The 20516-nt window shown below is 36.7% G+C and overlaps 2 protein-coding genes across 3 annotated transcripts in view; one reads left to right on the forward strand and one right to left on the reverse strand.

Annotated features, from left to right (window-relative positions):
• GPATCH2 (G patch domain containing 2) overlaps nucleotides 1-15846 on the reverse strand; it is a 200168-nt gene extending 184322 nt beyond the window's left edge. For both annotated transcript variants that reach the window (XM_011929437.1, XM_011929438.1), the window contains exons 1-3: nucleotides 15451-15846; nucleotides 4633-5349; nucleotides 1096-1157 (exon numbers count right to left, since the gene is read on the reverse strand). In XM_011929437.1, the coding sequence (XP_011784827.1) occupies nucleotides 1096-1157; nucleotides 4633-5349; nucleotides 15451-15506 (835 nt within the window). In that variant the 5' untranslated portion in view covers nucleotides 15507-15846. The remainder of the gene's footprint in view (nucleotides 1-1095; nucleotides 1158-4632; nucleotides 5350-15450) is intronic.
• Nucleotides 15847-15859: 13 nt separating this feature from the next.
• Nucleotides 15860-20516, forward strand: part of SPATA17 (spermatogenesis associated 17) — a 234346-nt gene continuing 229689 nt past the window's right edge. Inside the window, exon 1 of the mRNA XM_011929509.1 lies at nucleotides 15860-15981. Coding sequence (XP_011784899.1) covers nucleotides 15914-15981 — 68 coding nt within the window. The 5' untranslated portion in view covers nucleotides 15860-15913. The remainder of the gene's footprint in view (nucleotides 15982-20516) is intronic.

The following is a 20516-nucleotide window of genomic DNA, read 5'->3' on the forward strand; positions in this document are numbered from 1 at the left end:
ATGTTTATAATACAATCCTGAGGAAAGATCTGTATTTTAATGAGAATTTAAGTATATTATCAAAGTAGTTACCCTCGCATTTAGCCCCAGCATTCTAATATATTTCAGCAAAGTATCAACTTCAAAGTCCATGGCCTTTCAAATAGTTACGTACCTATTCATCTAAGACAAATAGTTTACAAGTAGGCAGAAAAGAATGATCACTTCATTTACGTTTTTTTGTACTGCCAAAAGGATGAACAGACTAAGAAAAAAAGTGTAGGCGGCTACTACTTTGTCCTTTTCTTATAACATCATTAAATAAATTTATAATTTAAAATTTATGTTAGTGTTTTTCACTTGGAACTTACTGTCTTCCACTAATGTATTCTTAAGAAAGGAAGAGAACGTTTGTGATAGGTATTTGTCTGTATTAATTTCATGATTTGTGTGGAGTGTAAAAAGGGAAACAATCATGAAGAGGTGTGACTAAATGAAATTAATCCTATTAAGGATTAATCCTGCTCCTTATTAAGGTGTTTTAAATTTTTCATAGCTTCAAAATACTGCCATGTTAATGACTGAAGCTTCCTGAAGTTTCAAAGATGGAAAACATATAAGTTGCAAGACATTTCCGTTTAACGGTTTACAATATTGAATTCATAAAAATCATCTAATTACTTACAAACTGGATAGAATGAATTAATGTCACAGTTGAATAAAAATGACAAATGACTTGGAAATCCACCTTTATGAATGCTTAAACAGTTTTAAGTACATTTGGAATTAGGTAGAGAATGAGAACCGGTTTCTTTCAAATTTGCTAAAAGAGAGAAAATCAAAAAGGTACGTAAAGCTTTCTCAAACAAGATAATCCTTCCCTAATATTATTAGCTCTACATACTAGCTTTTGGAGATAATCGATTACTTAGGTCATGAAGGCAGAACACCTTCCATAGCATATAAAAAACCTGCTACGATACTAAATCCTAGTTCACTAAGTAATGTGTGTAAGGTAAATGGATTGCAGTCATCAACTTATGAAATAACAAGTAATAAGCACAACTTTAGAATGAAGAAGTTTTTCACAGAGAGAAAAAAATATCATTTCAGTACCTTGTCTTCCCTCATCATTGGTAAACAATCCAGCATCAGTACTGCTGAGACTGCTGGAATCACTGTAATAAGGAAAAAGAAAGAAACAGATCAAAAGAACAATTGATCTCTCAGTCGTAAAATTTTAAAGAGACATGGCAGCTTAGAGATGGATGGAACTTAAGCCTGACAAAGATCTGAAAGAAAATAAGATGATTTTTTGTTAAATCAAACTGCTAATATCCTGGTTCCATTCACTACAGAGCATATTATTTTTGGCACATAAAACCACAGGAATCTAATGGGACCCTGACAGTAAGCCAGATGTGACTGCAAAGAGATGCTGACACAATTGATGCATTTTATTATGTGCTTTCATCAAATGCTCACTGCTCCTTTCTTATGCCACACAATTCAGCTTGAGCCTGGAAGACCACTGCTCAATAAAATGTGAAAAGTCTCAATCAAAAGCAGGCTAAGCCTTTTTTCAGCACATGAAATACAAGGGACTAGGATGAGATTACTTTTCATAACCACATTTGCAAATATTCTGGAGAAGACATTACTTAAGAATTCACAACAACTCTATTAGTTTGCAAGGAAGAAAAAAGTTTAAAATGGTGATAATTCATTATATCGAAGTTAAGGTCACTTTTAAGCAAAACAAAAGAATATTACAAATATTAAGGGGGGAATGTGAAAAAATAACACAGGCTCTCATTGCGACCACAGAAGCTCCAGAGTCAAATCTAACATACAAATAAAACAAACAGTAGATATTTGAATAACATAAACAAACTGTTACTATTAGTTCTAACAGAAGTAATGCTTATATGATGGTCTAGTTTAAAATATCAGGAGAACAAGGTCATATAATGAGAGGCTTAGCTTTTAAAGAAAATTTAGTGATGTTCTTTAAAAATTCTCATGTATTTTATTTTTACCATAATTCTTAATTTTAACCAATCACGAAATCATCCCTTTTTTAATTAAAATATTTAAATTGAGAAGTTTAGGATTAAAATTATAGGTGAGATCTAAATCCACATACAATTTCTGAATATAATTTCAGTTTCTGTTTGATTTCTTAAAAAATAAATATTAATGAAGAATATAGGAATTTCTTAAGAGGCACATTCTTCCAAGGAGTTCTGAATTTAGACCTCTCTCTAGCTTTCTTCCAAATTAAGTGCTGTATGAAGCTCCCTATATTGTGCAATTGGTAATGAGAAAAAAATTCTCTAAGAGCATCACAACCATATTTTCTTATTTACAAATATATATGGTCTTCTATGCACCATAATATGAGAGTATTAAAATCACCTCAGAAACTATCTTTCTGACATTTTGCGGTCTAAACTACTATTGATACTTTCCTCTTTCCTGTGTGCCCCCCATTAACACAACTCAAATGAAGGGTCTTATATATACCTCAGGTCACAATTCCTTTTCTGAAACCCTTGAGGCAAAATGTATTTAAAATTCTGAATTATTCCAATTTCAGCAAGGTATATTCTAGACTGCCTCAGAGGAGTCTGGGATAGTGCTCCATAAAACAGATTAATATATTTTTTTCAATTAAATGAATGAATATCCACAGTAAATACAGGTCAAATTAAATTTGGCCACAAATGAATTAGTTTTTCATAACTCTTCAGAGTTCAGATTTGCAGACAAAGCATTATGAATTGATAAGCTATTTTTTCTAGACCATGATCTTCTAATCTGAATTCAGATTTACCCCACTCTAATCTATTCTACATACAGCTAGGTTCATCTTTTCAGAATAAAACAAGTTGACTAAAGGTAATATGATATTCTGAAATCAAAAACAGGATATTAAAAAATAGCAAAGGAAATTCTAATAAACTGTGAACTTTACTTAGAAATGTATCAATTTTGTTTCATTAATTGTGAGAGATTAACCATAGTAATGTACAATATTAACAATAGGGGAAAGTGGATTTGGGATATATGGGAATGTGATATACATGAACTCTCTGAACTATCTTTATAACTTTTCTGTAAATTTATATCTATTCAAAAAAGTAGTTGATAAAGTATGTACACACACACACACACACACGTGTATATTATAGAACAGTCTTCTATTTAAAAATCTAAAATTACTTCAACACTTGTTGAATTAAATTTAGATTTAGATTTCAAGACTTTCTATGGATGGGCCTCCATCTAAATCTTCTTATTCCCATCTCTGGTCCTTTCGTTTATGTTCTTTTCACAGTGGTATGCTTATCTCCACTCTCTTCCCTCTCCACCTGTCCAAGCTCTTGAAGATATAAAGAAATCAGGATTCCTTCTCTTCCAGCTCTTAGTCCTTAATGATGCTTGTTCTACTTTGAGGTATGTTGGCATGTATGTATACAACATGTTTCTTTATTAACATTTCACCTTATTGGTATCCAGAGTCGCTCCGTGTACATTACGTATGTGTTTCTATGTTCAATAAATCAGAACAAGAACTTAAATAGAAGCAAGCCTTTTACTTTCAGCAGTTGACAGTCATTACCGCTTACCTCCAAGGACACCCCTTCCTTGGAGATTCACCTTTTGGAGTGAATTTTATAACATGGTATTTGGATTAGAATATATTCCACATACGCTAGATGAACAAATATATATATGCTAATACCAATCACTTGCCCCAATTTGTTCAATTCCTATATTTTCTGTAGAGTCCTCTTTCTCATTCATCCTCTCAAATACAGTCAGTCAACCTCCCGTCGATTCTAACTCTTAAAATTGGTCTCAAATACTCTCAAATACTTAATTCTCTCTGCTATCATATCATAATGCACTTAAAAATTGCATTTTTTAATGCAATGGACTGGGCGACAGAGGGAGACTCCGCCTCAAGAAAAAAAAAAAAAAAAAAGAAAAACGATCAGTGACCTTTCAATGCTGTCAAAATAGTACTTAACAATTATCATTATAGTATACCTGCTTCCTAGAATAGACAGATTAGACTAACTGCCACAGGACCATTGTTTTTCCTATTTTTCTAATGACAAAACCAGGTGTTTCTAGCCTATAAATTAGGCTTTACAATTCATAAGTGATCAGAATTCCTAGAAAGTAACAGATTTTTTTATGTCAAACCACACACGTTGAAGTGGTATAAACTTTTGATTTTCAAGAATCAGAATAGATTAATGAATTGTGACACTCTAAAAAGTACCAAAAGCTAAAGGTCTATAATTAAACATATAAATAATTATATATCCAATTCTGAGTTACAAACGTGCTGTTATTCAAAAGCACATTCTTTTCCACTGAAAATCCATTTCCTTTTCTCCTTGTAGCTGAAAATTGAGTCATTATAATATAATCAAAAGACTTTGTATAAATCAAATAAGCAATTTTGCTTTGTGCTAAACATCATAAATTATAAGGAAATATAACCAGTTAAACAGTAATAATATCACTATCATTATTACAATTTATAATTATTTTAAAATAGAATTAATTAAAATATAAAACATTCAACCACAAACACTGGAGATAAATATTTTTATATTTAGAGAACATAAAAGTCACCTTTCACTCATGAGCTCATCTGAGACTTTTTGCTCTTCACATTCCATTTTGTCCTTATTGGTCTGGCTCGTTTCCTCACTTTCTAAAACTACTCCTTCATCTTGGATTTTTGGTCCTTGTCTGATTATTTTCAACTTTCTTTTTTTGACTTTGATCTTGGTAAATTCTTGATACTGGTAGGCTCTATCACTGTCCATGTCCTGATCCCTACAACCCTCAGGTGGCTGGGTCATTGTCCGTTTGTTAGAGATGTCCTGTGGGAGATCTACTGCCATGCGTTTTACCTTTCTCCTCCTGCGCAGAGTTCTATTGCCAACATTGTCCACAGCAAAATCAGACTCATGCCATAGAGGTCTTTTCCCTCGAACATTATTATTTAAGTTTGATGATGGCCTGCGCTTTGCTACTAACATTTGGTCATCAGAATCACTGTGATCTTTTTTATTATTATTGTGATTCTCTCTGTAGTCCTTGCTTGGTTCTTCTAAACTAGAATCAGAGCCTTCACTTAAGCAGTGACCAGTCTCCCACGGGTGATGCACATTATAGGACCTCCGTTTTCTCCCTCTCCTTTTCCTTGCCTGGCGTTTCAGAGGGCAAGATATACTTCGAGAATGGTCTCCTGTTTCAGCAAATCCACCTCGAGCTTGCTCTGAGCTCTCTTCCAATGCTGAGACAAGGTCGTGAACCAGCTCCTCCATGGTTCTACTGAAATGCCTTCATGTTTTAGAGAAATAAAAAAGAAAACAGTCAGTCTTAACCACAGTAACCTCGTTTTCTATAACAGACAATTCATTCTAAATTTGACAAAAAATAATAATGATTACAAAATGTTTCAAAGATAATTTTTCTATCCAAGATATTAGTTTTAAATATTGATTCATTTTAGGCCTCTTCTTATATAAGTTATTTTATTAAACATAGGAGTTACTTCCAAGATAGAATAAGCTTATGAGCAATGAAAGATCCCAGTACTTTTATATTTTTACTGTATAACTATGGAAAAGTTCTGTTTAAATCCCTATCCGCTGGCCCACTCCTACCCCTTTTCTAGAGTCAGTTTTCCTACAGCAGATACAGAAAGAACTTTCTCAGTCCCCTCTTCGCCCACTAATCTCTAAGTAAAAAAAGAAACATGAAATCTTCTATTCACCATGTTTTCTAACCAGTCACTGCCATCATATAAGAGGCAGTGAGAAAGACAGGTAGTTTCAGGATTAGTAATATATGTGAAAGTTTAACCAACACCATGCATTTATTTAGGCCACACTAATCTCTTAACCCAGTGAAGCAGAAACTACATTCGCATTCAAATTGCAGTCTCATGGGTTTAAAAGGGCCCATCATTACTTCACTCTGAAGCAATTTCTTAGGCTTTCCTTTTTCAAGAGCATTAAACTATGTTACTAGTATGAAATTTTTTCAGTAGTCAGCAAGGATAAGCATCAGCATTCTTTGGGAATTTTTATAAATTATACTTGTCCTTTTAAAACCCAATTCCCAAAGATTTTAAATTAGTTGGTGTGACATAGAGCCAAGTATCTGGTTTTATTTTTTAAACATCACAGATAATTGAGATTTGCACCCTTCTTATGAAGGCCACAGGCAATCATTTGTCAAATTGAGATCCAGAGGCACCTAGGGATTGAAATATTCTCAACAGTCATACAGAGCTTCTAGAGCCTACAGCAGGAGTAGGCACACTTTTATGTAACTGGCCTGCTAGTAAATACTCTAGGCTTTGCAGGCCATTGGGTCTCCCACAATTACTCAATTTGCCACTGTAATGCAAATATAGCCACAAGCAATACATAAATAAATGGGTATGGCTATGTTCTAATAAAGTTTTATTTATAGAATCAGGTTATAACTGGTTATAGTTTGCTGATCTGTGTTCTATATAGTCTCTACAGTCATGTATAGTCTCTACAGTCATGTATAGTCTCCAACAGTCAATAATTTCAGGCTTTTGCAAGTTCCTTATAACAGCTTTCAACTTTTGTGTTTTCATTTTAATGATAACCTAAAAACAACACACATTGTGATTCAACTGGATACACCATTTATAATGTGATGCATACACACGCCTGCTAACATTTGTGTATTTACTATTTGCCAGACCCATTCCTAAGTGTTTTACATGTATTATTTCATTTCATTCTCACACAATAACCCTATGAGGTGGGAGATGAAATACACAAAGGCCAAAAGATTTCTGTCGCAATGTGATGCACCTAAGTAGTGGATAGAGGATTCAAACTCCAGCAATCAGGTTCCAGAGCTCCAACGTTGAACAAACTACAGCCAAGATCAGCGACACAATCCCAGTAGATAGTTTGTATTTTTATGATTAATTTAGCACCAGGTAGCATTACTGTAATCCTCAAGATAGATTTAATATACATCTATGTAAAACCCAAATGACTCATAGGGAGCTATTATATTGTTTTGAATAGAAAAAAAAAAAGAGGTGAAAGACCTGAATCAACACAAGGGACAGGGTGGTAGAGTGGTGAAAGTAAACTCAGCTCAAAGAACCAACCCTGTACTGGTTAGTGAAATGTACACTGTGAGCAACTAAGTAACATGGCATTGCGTTTGGTGAATGTGAATTGGTATTTTCTAGATGTATTTCTGTGGGCATTCTGAATGTATTTAATATGAACAAAAAATCTAACGCATACAGCTTTTTAAAAAATGTGGTGATTCACATATCTATTTTAAATAAACTCTGGAGGGCCACTGAGATTTGATTTTTCTTTTCTAAGGATATTATATACAACTCAGGTTTTTTTGTGTTTGTTTGTTTGAGACGGAGTCTCGCTTTGTTATCCAGGCTGAAGTGCAGTGGCACGATCTCGGCTCCCTGCAACTTTTGCCTCCCAGTTTCAAGTGATGCTCCTGCCTTAACCTCCCGAGTAGCTGGGATTACAGGCACATGCCACCATGCCCGGCTAATTCTTGTATTTTTTAGTAGAGACGGGGTTTCACCGTGTCGGCCAGGCTGATCTCGAACTCCTGACCTCAAGTGATCCACCCGCCATGCTTCTCAATGCTGGAATTATAGGCGTGAGCCACCATGCCCAGCCCCACAAATCAGGATTTAGAACACTGAATTTGATTAAAAGAAATAAGTATCACATAGGAATTAGCTTTAAGCCAAACAAAACAGAGGCTACAACTTTGACTACATTGATAAGCCAAATGAATCTTGTTTCTATTAGCTATGTGAACAAATGCCCTTTTCCCTTAAAACAATGAATATTGTGTTCTTTTCCTTTGACATTATTTCATTAAAAGAAATATAGTCTGAAAGACCTATTGTCTCTGAATACAATATTGCACCTTAAAAAAAATTCACTTGAAGCCACTTTAACATGTATTAAAATTAGTATCCTATTATCTGGTTCTGGAGTAACTTACTCTTCGAAGACAGAGTTTTCTTATCAATGGGTGAATGGCCAGTTCAAAACAATAAAACATGAAATTAACTCGATGTATGAATATAACATCTAATTAAAGTCAGTTTATTTTGGATATTACAATTTAGTGCTTTACTGTAGCACAGAAAATTTATAGTACTAACATTAGAAAAAGGTTAGTACATCTGATACAATCCATCGAAATCTGATACTCTTCAATTCATTTTATTTAAAAAGTATTGCTGTAACCAATAGTTTAATAAAATACTAATACTGATACTAACAAACTCCATTCTTAGTAATATTAGCAGTAATATACACAAAATTTCTCTAGAATCTCATGAAAACTGTGTCAGTCTTATTTGACTTTATGTTGCTTCTCTTGAGAGAAAATAAAACATATCTTTAGGCTGGGGGTGGTGGCTCAGGCCTGTAATCCCAGCACTTTGGGAGGCTGAGGCCGGCAGATCACCTGAGGTCAGGAGTTTGAGACCAGCCTGGCCAACATGGTGAAATCCCATCTCTGCTAAGAATACAAATATTAGGCCGGTGTGCTGGTGGGTGCCTGTAATCCTAGTGACTCAGGAGGCTTAGGCAGGAGAAGTGCTTGAACCCAGAAGGTGGAGGTTGCAGCGAGCTGAGATCACACCATTGTACTCCAGCCTGGGCGAAAAGAGCAAAACTCCATCTCAACAAACAAACAAACAAAAAAACATATTTTTAAAAATACTGTAATTAGAAGAATCCAATGTATTCCATGATGTCACTCAAATATGAACCAACTACATATTACTTTTAAAAGCTTTTTTTAAAAATCCTATAAAAACACAGACAAAATATAGATTTAACAAGTCCTACTCGGAGTTCAAATTACCTTTTTCCCCTTCAGTTTCAAATAACTAGACTCTTCTCCAAGTCAATACCAACCAAAACCCATGCTAATGAGCCAGTAGTATTATAGTCAGTTAACCTCAAGCTGCTTCACTAATATCCCTCAGTTAAAACTGGCATCGGCAGGGCACAGTGTCTCATGCCTGTAATCCCAGCACTTTGGGAGGCTGAGGCAGCAGGATCACTTGAGATCATGAGTTCAAGACCAGCTTGGCCAACAAGCTGAAACCCCATCTCTACTAAATATACAAAAATTAGCCATGCATGGTGGCAATGCCTGTAATCTCAGCTACTCAGGAGGCTGAGACAGGAGAATCGCTTGAACCGGGAGGCGGAGGCTGTATAGTGAGCCAAGATCATGCCACTGTACTCCAGCCTGGGCGGCAGAAAGACTCTTGTCTCCCACTGGCTGGTCAAAACCAAAGTGATCCTAAGAGACCATCACATGACCAACAGCTCTTTTATTTCCTTTGCCTTGGCAGTTTACACTGATGTATCAGAAGACCAATGTATTAAAACACTTCATCCTAGAGATAGTTTCTTAAATAAGACTTTCCTATGAAAGGGGAAACCTGGAAATATAGAAGTTTTCTATACAAATCAGTACTTACTGAACAACCAGTTTTAAAGTTTGAATTATATTAAATTCAGTGAATGTACCACTTAACTAACTTGAGATTTTTATACTCATAATTGTAAAAGCCATTTTTCTTCATTTAGAACTCATTTGGAAATGAAATCTACTGGGAACAGTTCATATTGGGTAATGTCTAAGATAACAATAGTTCATCAATAGTTTTATTAAGACACTCTGAATGAACAGAATACCCCAAAACAAAATTATGGCCCCAACATCTATATAAAGTTGGATTTTATGAAAGGAAATGACTTGCGCAGGTGAGTACTTTGTTTTTTCAGGTGGTATTGGATTATGCTGAGCAATATAAAATGTATGATCCATCCAAGACTTGATATGCAAGCTTTATTTAAAACTTTTAGGTCAAACATCAAGTTTGTTTGTTTCACTTCTTCTATCCAATACCCAGTAAATAAGTGAACTATTATCCTTGTGTTCCTTATCAGCAGGCTCTAATAAATTCAGAAAAAGGCTTTCTTAAAAGTGAATGTTTAAGTGTTTTTCTTTCAAATATTTCTGGTTCGAGGAAGAAGAATCAGGAAGATGCTTTAGTCCTAATTTACTGCTTAATCTACCGTAAGAACTGGAAGTTGATTGATGGCCCATGAGCTCCTAAATGTCAGTCAGCAATATATTGATAATAAACCCAACATATAAATAAACCCAAGTTCATATTAAAAACAAAAACTGGCAGGAAGCAGTGGATCACACCTGCAATCCCAGCACTCTGGGAGGCCGACTGAGGTGGATGGATCACCTGAGGTCAGGCGTTCAAGACCAGCCTGGCCAACATGGCGAAACTCCATCTCTACTAAAAATAAAAAAATTAGCCGGGCGTGATGGTGCACACCTGTAATCCCAGCTACTTAGGAGGCTGAGGCATGAGAACTGCTCCAACCCAGGAGGCAGAGGTTGCAGTGAGCCAAGACTGTGCCACTGCACTACAGCTTGGACAAGAGAGAGAGAGAGAGACACCGTTTCAAAATAAAACCTTCCGGATAGAATTAAAGGGTAATTGATTATAGTGAGTAAGTAACTAGTTACAGAAGAGGAAAGTAAATACTATTTATCACCTAGTACTGGGTAAAACTCTCATCTTTACTTCTCTAAAACGTGGATTATCAGTTCTACAAAGTTAAGTAATTTTAGCAATGCAGTGCTAAAAGTTACGTGGTGTTAAGTGCATCTGCTTAATTCGCTTACAAAAATTTAAGGGAACAAATAATCATTAATGTATTAGTTTCCATATGAATAAAAATTCAGTGTGTACAAAAACACTGTACTAACACACAGTACATAGTCAAGGACTATGCTGCTGAATGTTATAAACTACTCACAAACTTAAGACAAAGACAGTCTTGGACTTACATGCCTCCATTATCACGTTAGCTTTTATAAAAGGTTGGCTAGTCCTAAAAGTATGCAGCAAACAGCTGAACCAAGCAGATTAAAATTAATGCATAATAGTGCAGACTATGAAAATGAGTGACTAAACATGCAAATGATGAGCCTTCGAGATGCCACATCAAGGCTAAATGACTAATGACTTTATGACTAATTTCACACCATATTATCCATAAGAATTATCTTCAGATTTCTGCTGCTTATGGGAATTTACATATTTCCCTCCTCAAAGGGAATATTATTCATCAAATAAGTCCTTATCTCAACCTAGAAATCTATTAAAAGACTATGTCTTCAATTTTCTCCTTTTATATATATGTGGGGGTGTGGGTGGGCATTATCTTAGGAAATTATCAATAACCCTAACACAAAATGTTGACACTTAAGCTAGTTTAGAAGTTCCTTGACTTATCTATTTAAATTATTAATCAAAAGTAAACTTCTTCTGTCTTTTTGAAAAAGGTAGGGTGGGGTAGGGAAGAATTATCTTACTCTGAAACATGTAAATGATTAATTACAACTTTACATTAATATTAGGCAATAAATAGGAAACACCATTCTCCGGGGGAAAAAAAAAAAAGGCTGGGAGAAAACTACAGAGAACATTAGCTTAGAAATCAAGGCTACGAATTTGGAAGCTAATTCCAGTTATATTCATTAGCTATAGGACTTGGGACAAATTACCTATCTTCTGATCTGTTTATTCATCATAAAAATCAGCATAATTTCTACCTTGAAAAGATTTTTCTGAGGATGAGTGGGTACTTAATGTTCAACAGAAGTTATTTCATGTTTTCACAACCTCTACCCACAAATAAGAGAAACTGGTCACTAAAAGATCCCAAATTATTCTGCTTGTAAGGTATAACCATACTGGGAATCTTGAGGGTATTACAGTTAAAGGCCTTCAATCTTTCTGAGGTCATGAAGCATTCTGAATGTTGGGAAAAGGAAGGATAGCAGACATATATAACTTGCTGCATACAATTTCAATAAGTTCATGGACTCCTTGAAGACTCTATGAAGCTAAAAGAAAATTTTAAATCCCAAAAAATTAATGCCGTGTATCTGACTTATTTCAACCTTAAAAATATACATATGTAAATTTAAAAAGATTAAATAATCCTTCCCAGTTAAAAGTGGAAAGGAAGCAAAAGCTTCACTGACTTGTATTCACTCACAGGTGCTCCTGGCAGCTTCTACTTTGTCACCTTTGTCACCATAGGAACTTTCAGGAAGTTTTCTTTCCTCTTTACCATGGCTTGCTCAAAATCAAACCATGAATGGTTTTAAGAAAAAAAAAAAAGTCTAACCCTAGTTTCCAAATTAGTGATTTAATAAGGCAAGTTCATTTATTATTTAAATCTGAAGATGACTTCATGAGTCATTCAAAGTTTTCCTTACACTTTAATTACTTTCAAAAGGTAAACTATTGAAAACGCTGCCTATATGAAATAAAGTCAGTTTAAAACAAAACAAAAAATTTAGCATCTAATAAGTAATTCATTCTAGCTCTTGTCAATATGCATATATTCAAGTGTATAAGGCAAACAGTAGGTAGGAAATGAGACTTATTTAATGTTTATATTAATATATGGTAACTGTTCAATAAAAATTTACTGAACATATAACCTGAATTCCTATAACAGGAATGAGAATAAAGACAACTGAATATTAATTACAAGTAGCATACTGCTTGACACATAACAGATTTTAAAAAATAATCTGCCAGACGAGCAAACCAATGAATGACTAAATGACTGATCAAATAACAAAAGAAAAACACAATGACTAAAACTTTTAGACAATCCATATTCCAAATTTTCTGCTACATTAACAAGCCAGACACTCTAGGTTTTTACCTAAGTAAATGTGAAGTTAAGGAAAAATTATCAAAGGCAATGTAAAGGCTTCCAGCTTGACATAAATATGGATGCTAAGAAGCTATACCAAATTTAATGAATTACTTGAACGAAATCATACTGTTTATTGCTTTGATTCTTAATTGTTGAAACAAAAACCTGACTCAAACCTGCTGGTACGCAACAAAGTTCAAGACAAACAAACTCCAAAAAACAAGTAATTCAAAAAAATGCACACATTTTACTATGCAGTTTTCCAGATTTCAATACAATCAAAAGACCAAATAGGAATGAAAATGCAGAAACAAAAGTCCAGAGTCAATATAGTTTATTTTAATGGCTTTGTTTTTTTAAGCAAAGCCACATAACAAAGTTAAAAAAAAAATAGAATACCATAGTTGAATAAAGAAATTATCTACATTTACCCATTTGGTGCCTAAAAATTGAAAGAGCAACCTCCACATTGGAGAAGTTGAAAAAGTCAAGATGGGAGCTAAATAAGTCAGAAAATCCAGACTGGGTAACAAATTTGGGTATCTAACTGCTAGGTTATACATTCCTTGAGATATTTTATCTCATTCAGACACATAGGCAACATATAAAAGTGGTTAAGAATTTTGGGGGGGGTATACTGGAATCATCTTGCAAATATGATACTTAGGCCAGTTACTTAAACCATCTTTGCTTCTGTGTCACCTTATCTAAAATGCAAAGAATGATACACCTACCTCAAAAGATTTACATGAGATGACACGTATTTGTAAAACCTGGCACCTAGTTAACTGCTTAATAGCAGTATTCCCAGTGGGACTGGAATTTACTACTGCGATCAAACATATATGTTATATAGTAAATATCTGTTCAATTAATGAAAAAGAAAATTCCATTAAGAAATCTGGAATGACTGGATGGTCGTACAGATAGACCAGAAAATAAAGATCCAGTTTTCTGGAACATGTTCATTCTGACAAAACAGGAATGAATTTAGAATTTCATTAAAAAATACTAAGTGCTACCACTCTATTATACTATGGTGCCATAAGAAATGGTGAGTTGTATGACAAGAGAGCCTTTAAAAGAGAATTGAAGGAGGTTTCTCTCAGTACCTAACCATGATTTGGAAGGTAGAAGAAGCTGAGAGAATCAATCATATTCTGATGTAGTCATCTATCCTACAAATCGATAGCACCCTAGGAAGAGCAGACCAATCTACATAGGATATTTTGTCTCCCTGACTTCACCAAGATAATGAATGGTGAAACATTAAGACAGGTATCCTTGAGAGGGAACTGTGGGGTGATGGACAAATCCATTATCTTGTTTTGTGTAGTGTTTACTTAAGTATATACAATGCCAGAACTAGTAAAATTAAGCATGTAAAAATTGTTCATTTCATTCTATGCTAGTTATACCATTAAAAACTGGTTCATTTAAAAAGTGCTCCCTGCTTTTCTCCCTGGAAAATGTAATAATTTACTAATAGTATAATCAAATCTATATTAACTATAACATTAACTACAGGATGATGTCACCCAACTAAAAATATTTTGGATAAGGTATTCTTTTAACTTTTCAGTGACAGATGATGTAAAAGTAATTCTTTCAGTTCACAGACTACTCAAATTCCTTCTGTTCTAATTTTTGCAGAATCTAGGAATGAACATGCACCGTTTAGCCACATTTCTTTCACTTGTTGGTCAAAACTTTATGTTTGAGAGAATTTTCAATGGGAAATTGCTTGTTTGTATGACTGGTTGTCTTGTGTTACGTTCGGAGGAAAAGGGCTTGGGAGAAAAATACGACAGATATTACAGTGTTCAACTAGAAATCCCAAAACAGGATTCTAGCTCTAGGATTAAAATGTACAGGGCAACTTTGGACACGGCACTTGAATATTCTGTGCTTGTGATATTCTGCTATCACAGGACTGTCATAGGATAACGTGTATTAATTTGTGGAAATACTTTGAAAAGTCAAAGCAATGTATTATTCTAACGTGGCATTGGTGACATGATACCACAGACATGGTCAAGCCCCAAACTTAATCCTGACAGTTATATGTTCTTGGGAAGTCCCCATATACATCTCCCTTGAACTTGAATAGAATGTTCAAGAGGGTGGAAACAGGTAGGTTATCCCCTCTCTCTAAAAAAGGGGGTGAGAGGGTGATGTGTTTTCCACTATTGAACTTCCATAATTCTACATTTCTGGAATTTATCTTCCAAAATATTTGATATAATCTGGTAAATATTTAAAGAGGAGTGGGAAACAAGGCCCAGATTAAGATAGATTCTTCCTGTTCCTAGTGTTGTCAACAATCAATGAGGAGATAAATTGCTCCCGGAGTACAGGAAGCTTGACTTCTAAAATATTGTTAAACAAGCAATCAGCAAACATTTACTGTATTCTTTAACAAATCTTTGGCACACACCCAAGAGCTCCCTCAAACTGCGTGCATCCCAGGAATGAGTGAGAGTAAGGCCTAGATGTCTTCAGATCATCCATCACAGCTCTCTCCCGCCTCCATTCCAGGTCCAGCAGAGCGGCCTCGGGCAATCACACCCTTCCCTGACCTCCCCCTCCCCAGGGCCGCCAGCCTCACCAGCTGTTCCCGGCTGCTGGAGCTCCGATCGGTTGGCGCCCGGCGGCCCCGAACATTAACGACACCCAGGAGCCTGGCCTCGATGCTCAGGCCCGTGTACAGACTCCAACTACTACAGCACCGGCGACTTCCAAATAGCAGTTCAGCATTTTGAGATGAGCTTCCGGAAGCCGACAGGAGGCGGAAACCGGATGCTCGGAGCAACCATTAGTTCTCCGCGTCTACTGTTTTCCGTTCCTATAATCCCCTCTTCCTACTCGCAATAGAGACAGAGACAAATAAATTAAACTTTTTGTGCTACACAGAAATTTCTTAATTCTCTTTTTAGTACTCTTAAAGTGGAAGTAGCGTGAGAGAAAAGAGGAGTGAACAAAAAGTCGGACCCCGGGAATGAGCTATGGTTTAGCCCAGTTACCATGGAGACCGGTAGTAACACCAGTTGTAAACCCAAGGCCAAAAGACCATGGCCACATTAGCCCGGCTGCAAGCTAGGTCGTCGACTGTAGGAAATCAGTACTACTTTAGAAACAGGTAAGTCGGAAAGAGAAAGATCGCGTAAAGGGCAGGCGTGACATTATACCAGTTGTTCTTCAGCGGGAGTTTCCAATTAACGATTTCCCTGATTTATTAAGTAGTACCCAATTCCTGCCTTAATGGGCTGCAAACAGAATCGGGAGTTTCTGTTACCATACAACGAAATTCTAAATAGAGAGGGACCATAGATACTCGGTGTGAGATGATTTGGAAAAACTCCCAGCATAGATAAAATTGTAAAGTGCTTTTTTTCTTCGACATCACCACTCTGCAATTTCATGAAACCTTTGTTCTCCGGGTTCAAGATTCAATACCTGACTGGGGGTCACCCTGGCTCACTAGCCCAGTGAGCTCAGACTGTTTCCCATCTACCTAGGGATTTGAGCCTCCATTATTTTACAAACATCACTGAACCCAATTGTTCTATGACTCATTTGCCTTTCTAAAATGAACGTATCGGCCGGGCGTGGTTGCTCACGCCTGTACTCCTAACACTTTGGGAGGCCGAGGCGGGCGAATCACCTGAGGCCGGGAGTTCGAGACCAACCAGGCCAATATGGTGGAACCCCGTCTCTACTAAAAATATAAAAATTAGCCAGGCACTGTGGCTCATGCCTGTCATCCCAGCTAGTTGGGAAGCTGAGGCAGGAGAATCGCTTGAACCTGGGAAGCGGAGGTTGCAGTGACCTGACATTGTACCACTGCACTCCAGCCTGGTTGACAAATTAAGACCCTGTCTCAAAATAAAATAAAATAGAAATAGAAATAAAAAGAAAGTGTCTAAACCATTCTGACACAGTAACTAGTACCAATATATTAATTAATAGACAACGGGCAAGAAAACCACTAGCAGTCTTCTTCATTTCCCTACACCCAAACTTCTTGCCTAGGAAGAGTTCCATTTTAAAGAAGCATTGCCCCAGGAGTTTTTGTAACTTAAGAGAAACTGCAAAAAAGTGAATTAGACTATTATGGAATACAGTGATATGACAGACCAATGGAAAATGTGTCAATGAGATAGGGTCTTGCTGAGCTGTTTTTATTCTAACGTTTATCTCAACTACCACATCATTATTTCACAACGTACCTCTCTCACAGCACTGATCACAATTCAATTTTACATTCTTTTATGAGATAATATCTATCTCCCCTCTTAAACTAGTAGTAGAGACAGTGTCTCTTATTTTGCTCACTAGTATTTTTGTCTGCAATGTCTATGATAGCTCCATACAAATAATAGTAACACAATAATTGTTGAAGACTCACATTAATGAATCTTTCAATAAATCACTAGCCCTGGTTTAAGTAAACATACTAACAATAGCTAAACATAGAAATTATCCATTTATTTAGAGTATGTGGCAGATGCTGTATTTATGACATGTATAAATGAAATAAGCCCCATCCATCATGATGTTGACATCCTAGTATGGAATATAGGCTTTTTAAAAATAATTACAATACTAGCTGGGCTTGGTGGCTCATGCCTATAATCCCAACACTTTGGGAGTCTGAGGCGGATGGATCGCTTGAGGGCAGGAGTTCGAGACCAGCCTGGCCAACATGACAAAACCCTGTCTCTACTAAAAATACAGAAATTAGCCAGGCATGGTGGCGCATGCCTGTAGTCCCAGCTACTCTGGAAGCTGAGTCAAGAGAATCCGTTGAACCCAGGAGGCAGAAGTTGTAGTGAGCCGAGATGGCACCACGCACTCCAGCCTGGGTGACAGAGCAAGACTCTGTCTCAAATAAATAAAGAAATAAATAATAACAACAACAATAGGGTAACATGGACAGGAAGGGAAACAACCAGTATTTTTTGAGGACTGCATTTATGAGGGATTGCACTAGGAACTGCTTCATAAGATCTTTCATTTGGTTATCACAATGTTACAAGTGAATGTATAAATTATCTATTTATTAGATAATCTATATTTTTAGAGCTACAGAACAGTGTCCTAGAAAAGCCTGATGAAGTGCCAAGCAAACACAAATAATTGGCCAGGAATAGAGACTCAGGCCTGTAATCCCAGCACGTCGGGAGGCCAAGGCAGATGGATGGCTTGAGGTCAATTATGAATTATCAGAGCCAACTAATCTAACTCTAAAACCTATGCTGTTCCTATCACTAAATAAAATTTTCTTCCCATTAAGCTGATTTAATTAAATTGCAACGAGCACCAAGATCCAGAGGTCCAAATGGCTTGAGTATACTGTCCCAAATCCATTAACATGTAGGGAACAGAGTTGTGGGAAACAATTTAAAGTCTCCTTGGTTTCTTTCGATGTCTTCTGTTTTGGTAACAAAGTAGGGACAAAAATGCTTCTTCCTAATGGCTAGCATCAGAATAATGCTTAAATTGAAAGATGACTTTGTTGAGAAAATATATTCCTAAGTGGTTAGGTTAGTATCTGAACCTGCAAGGCCTGGAAGTTCAATGTGGAAAAGAGAAGCTCCTCTGCCTAACAAAGAGAAAGGATCTTGAACTCCAAGAAGTGAGCAGCAAATACAAGAGGAGATTTTGAACTACAAAGAGTAGGAGGAGCGTGGGTTGCCCGACTGATGTAATACTCTGGAAAGTTGCTCCCACAGGGAATGTTTGGTGTGTGTTTATGTTTTGGTCTGGTCCATCAAAGAGGCTGAGTATTTTGTCCTGGACATAAGGTGAGCAAAAGATAGTAGGCCACTGTTGTAACTGCCCAATGGGTTCACCTTGCCTGTTGCCTAGACAGAGCCAATTTATCAGGACGGGAATTGCAATAGAGAAAGAATAATTCACACAGAGCCAGTTGTACCGGAGACCAGAGATTTATTGTTACTAAATCTGTCTCCCTGAGCATTACGAGATCAGTTTTTAAGGATAATTTGGTAGGTTAGGGTGAGGCCAGTGAGTCAGGAGTGCTGATTGGTTGGGTTGGAGATGAAATCATAGAGGGTGGAACCTATCTTCTTGCACTAAGTCAGTTCCGGGGTGGGGGCCACAGGGTCAGAGCCAGTTTATCAATGAGCCAGTTTATCAGTCTGGGTGGTGCCAGCTGATCCATCAAATGCAGCATCTGCCAAATATCTCTAGCACCGATCTTAGATTTTCCAATACTGATGTTATCCCAAGGAGCAATTTAGGGAGGGTCAGAATCTTGTAACCTCCAGCTGTGTGACTCCCAAACCATAATTTCTAATCTTTTAACTAATTTGTTATTCCTACAAAGGCAGTGTAGTCCCCAGGCAAAAAGGGGATTTGCCTTGGGAAAGGCCTGTTATCATCTTTGTTTTAAACTATAAACTAAGTTCCTCGCAAAGCTAGTTCAGCCTATGTCCAGGGATGAATGAGGAGAGCCTGGAGTTTAGAAGCAAGATGGAGTTGGTTAGGTGAGCTCTCTTTCACTGTCTCATTATAGTTTTGCAGTGGCAGTTCCATGTCACTTGACAGAGTATTGGCCTTTTTGTTGTTGTTGTTGTTGTTTTAAATTTCTCTGGTAATTCTTAGCTTCATTTCTGTTCTTCCAAACTATGAGATTTTCTTTGTGACTTATTGGTCATTTATACTACACAATATACTGCACTGTGTGGAGAGAAAAGTTCAGTATATGTTTATTGATCATGTTGTTCATTTTCGCCATATTCTTATTTAAATTTCATCTAATCTGTCAAATACTAATAGGAATAAGGTAAAATGTTCCTCTTCCACTGTGTTTCTATAGTGTGGGTGAACCCAAAGTATCTGAGACAGGCTTCAGTCAATTTAGAAAGTTTATTTTGCCAAGGTTAAAGATGCACCCATGACACAGCCTCAGGAAGTCCTGATGTCATGTACCTAAGACAGTCCGGGTACAGCTTGGTTTTATGCATTTTATGGAGACATAATACGTCAATCAATACATGTGAGGTTTATATTGATTCCACAATGCGGGGACCTCTTAGGTCTTAGGTAGATTTAAAAATTTTCTGGCTGGGCGTGGTGGCTCACGCCTGTAATCCCAGCACTTTGGGAGGCTGAGGTGGGTGGATCACTTGAGGTCAGGAGTTCCAGACCAGCCTGGCCAACATGGCAAAACCCTGTCTCTACTAAAAATACAAAAATTAGCCGGGGGTGGTGGTGCGCCCCTGTAATCCCAGCTACTCGGGAGGCTGAGGCAGGAGAATCACTTGAACCCAGGAGGCAGAGATTGCAGTGAGCCAAGGTCGCACCATTGCAATCCAGCCTGGGCAACAGAGCAAGACTCAAATTCTGATTGGCAAGTAATTGAGTGAGTTATTATCAGTAGAAAGAAATGAGGAATGTCTGGGTTGTGATAAGGGATTGGAGAGACCTAGGTTTTATCATTTTATCATACAGATGAAGTCTCCCAGTTGCAAGCTTTAAAAAGAATAGACTGAGGCCAGGTGCAGTGGCTCAGGCTTGTAATCCCGGCACTTTGGGAGGTCAAGGTGGACAGATCACGAGGTCAGGAATTCGAGACCAGCCTGGCCAACATGGTGAAACCCCGTCTCTACTAAAAATACAAAAATTAGCTGCATGTGGTGGCAGGTG

Source organism: Colobus angolensis, unplaced genomic scaffold, assembly GCF_000951035.1.
Source record: "Colobus angolensis palliatus isolate OR3802 unplaced genomic scaffold, Cang.pa_1.0 Scaffold81, whole genome shotgun sequence".
In the NCBI taxonomy this organism is placed as follows: Eukaryota; Metazoa; Chordata; class Mammalia; order Primates; family Cercopithecidae; genus Colobus; species Colobus angolensis.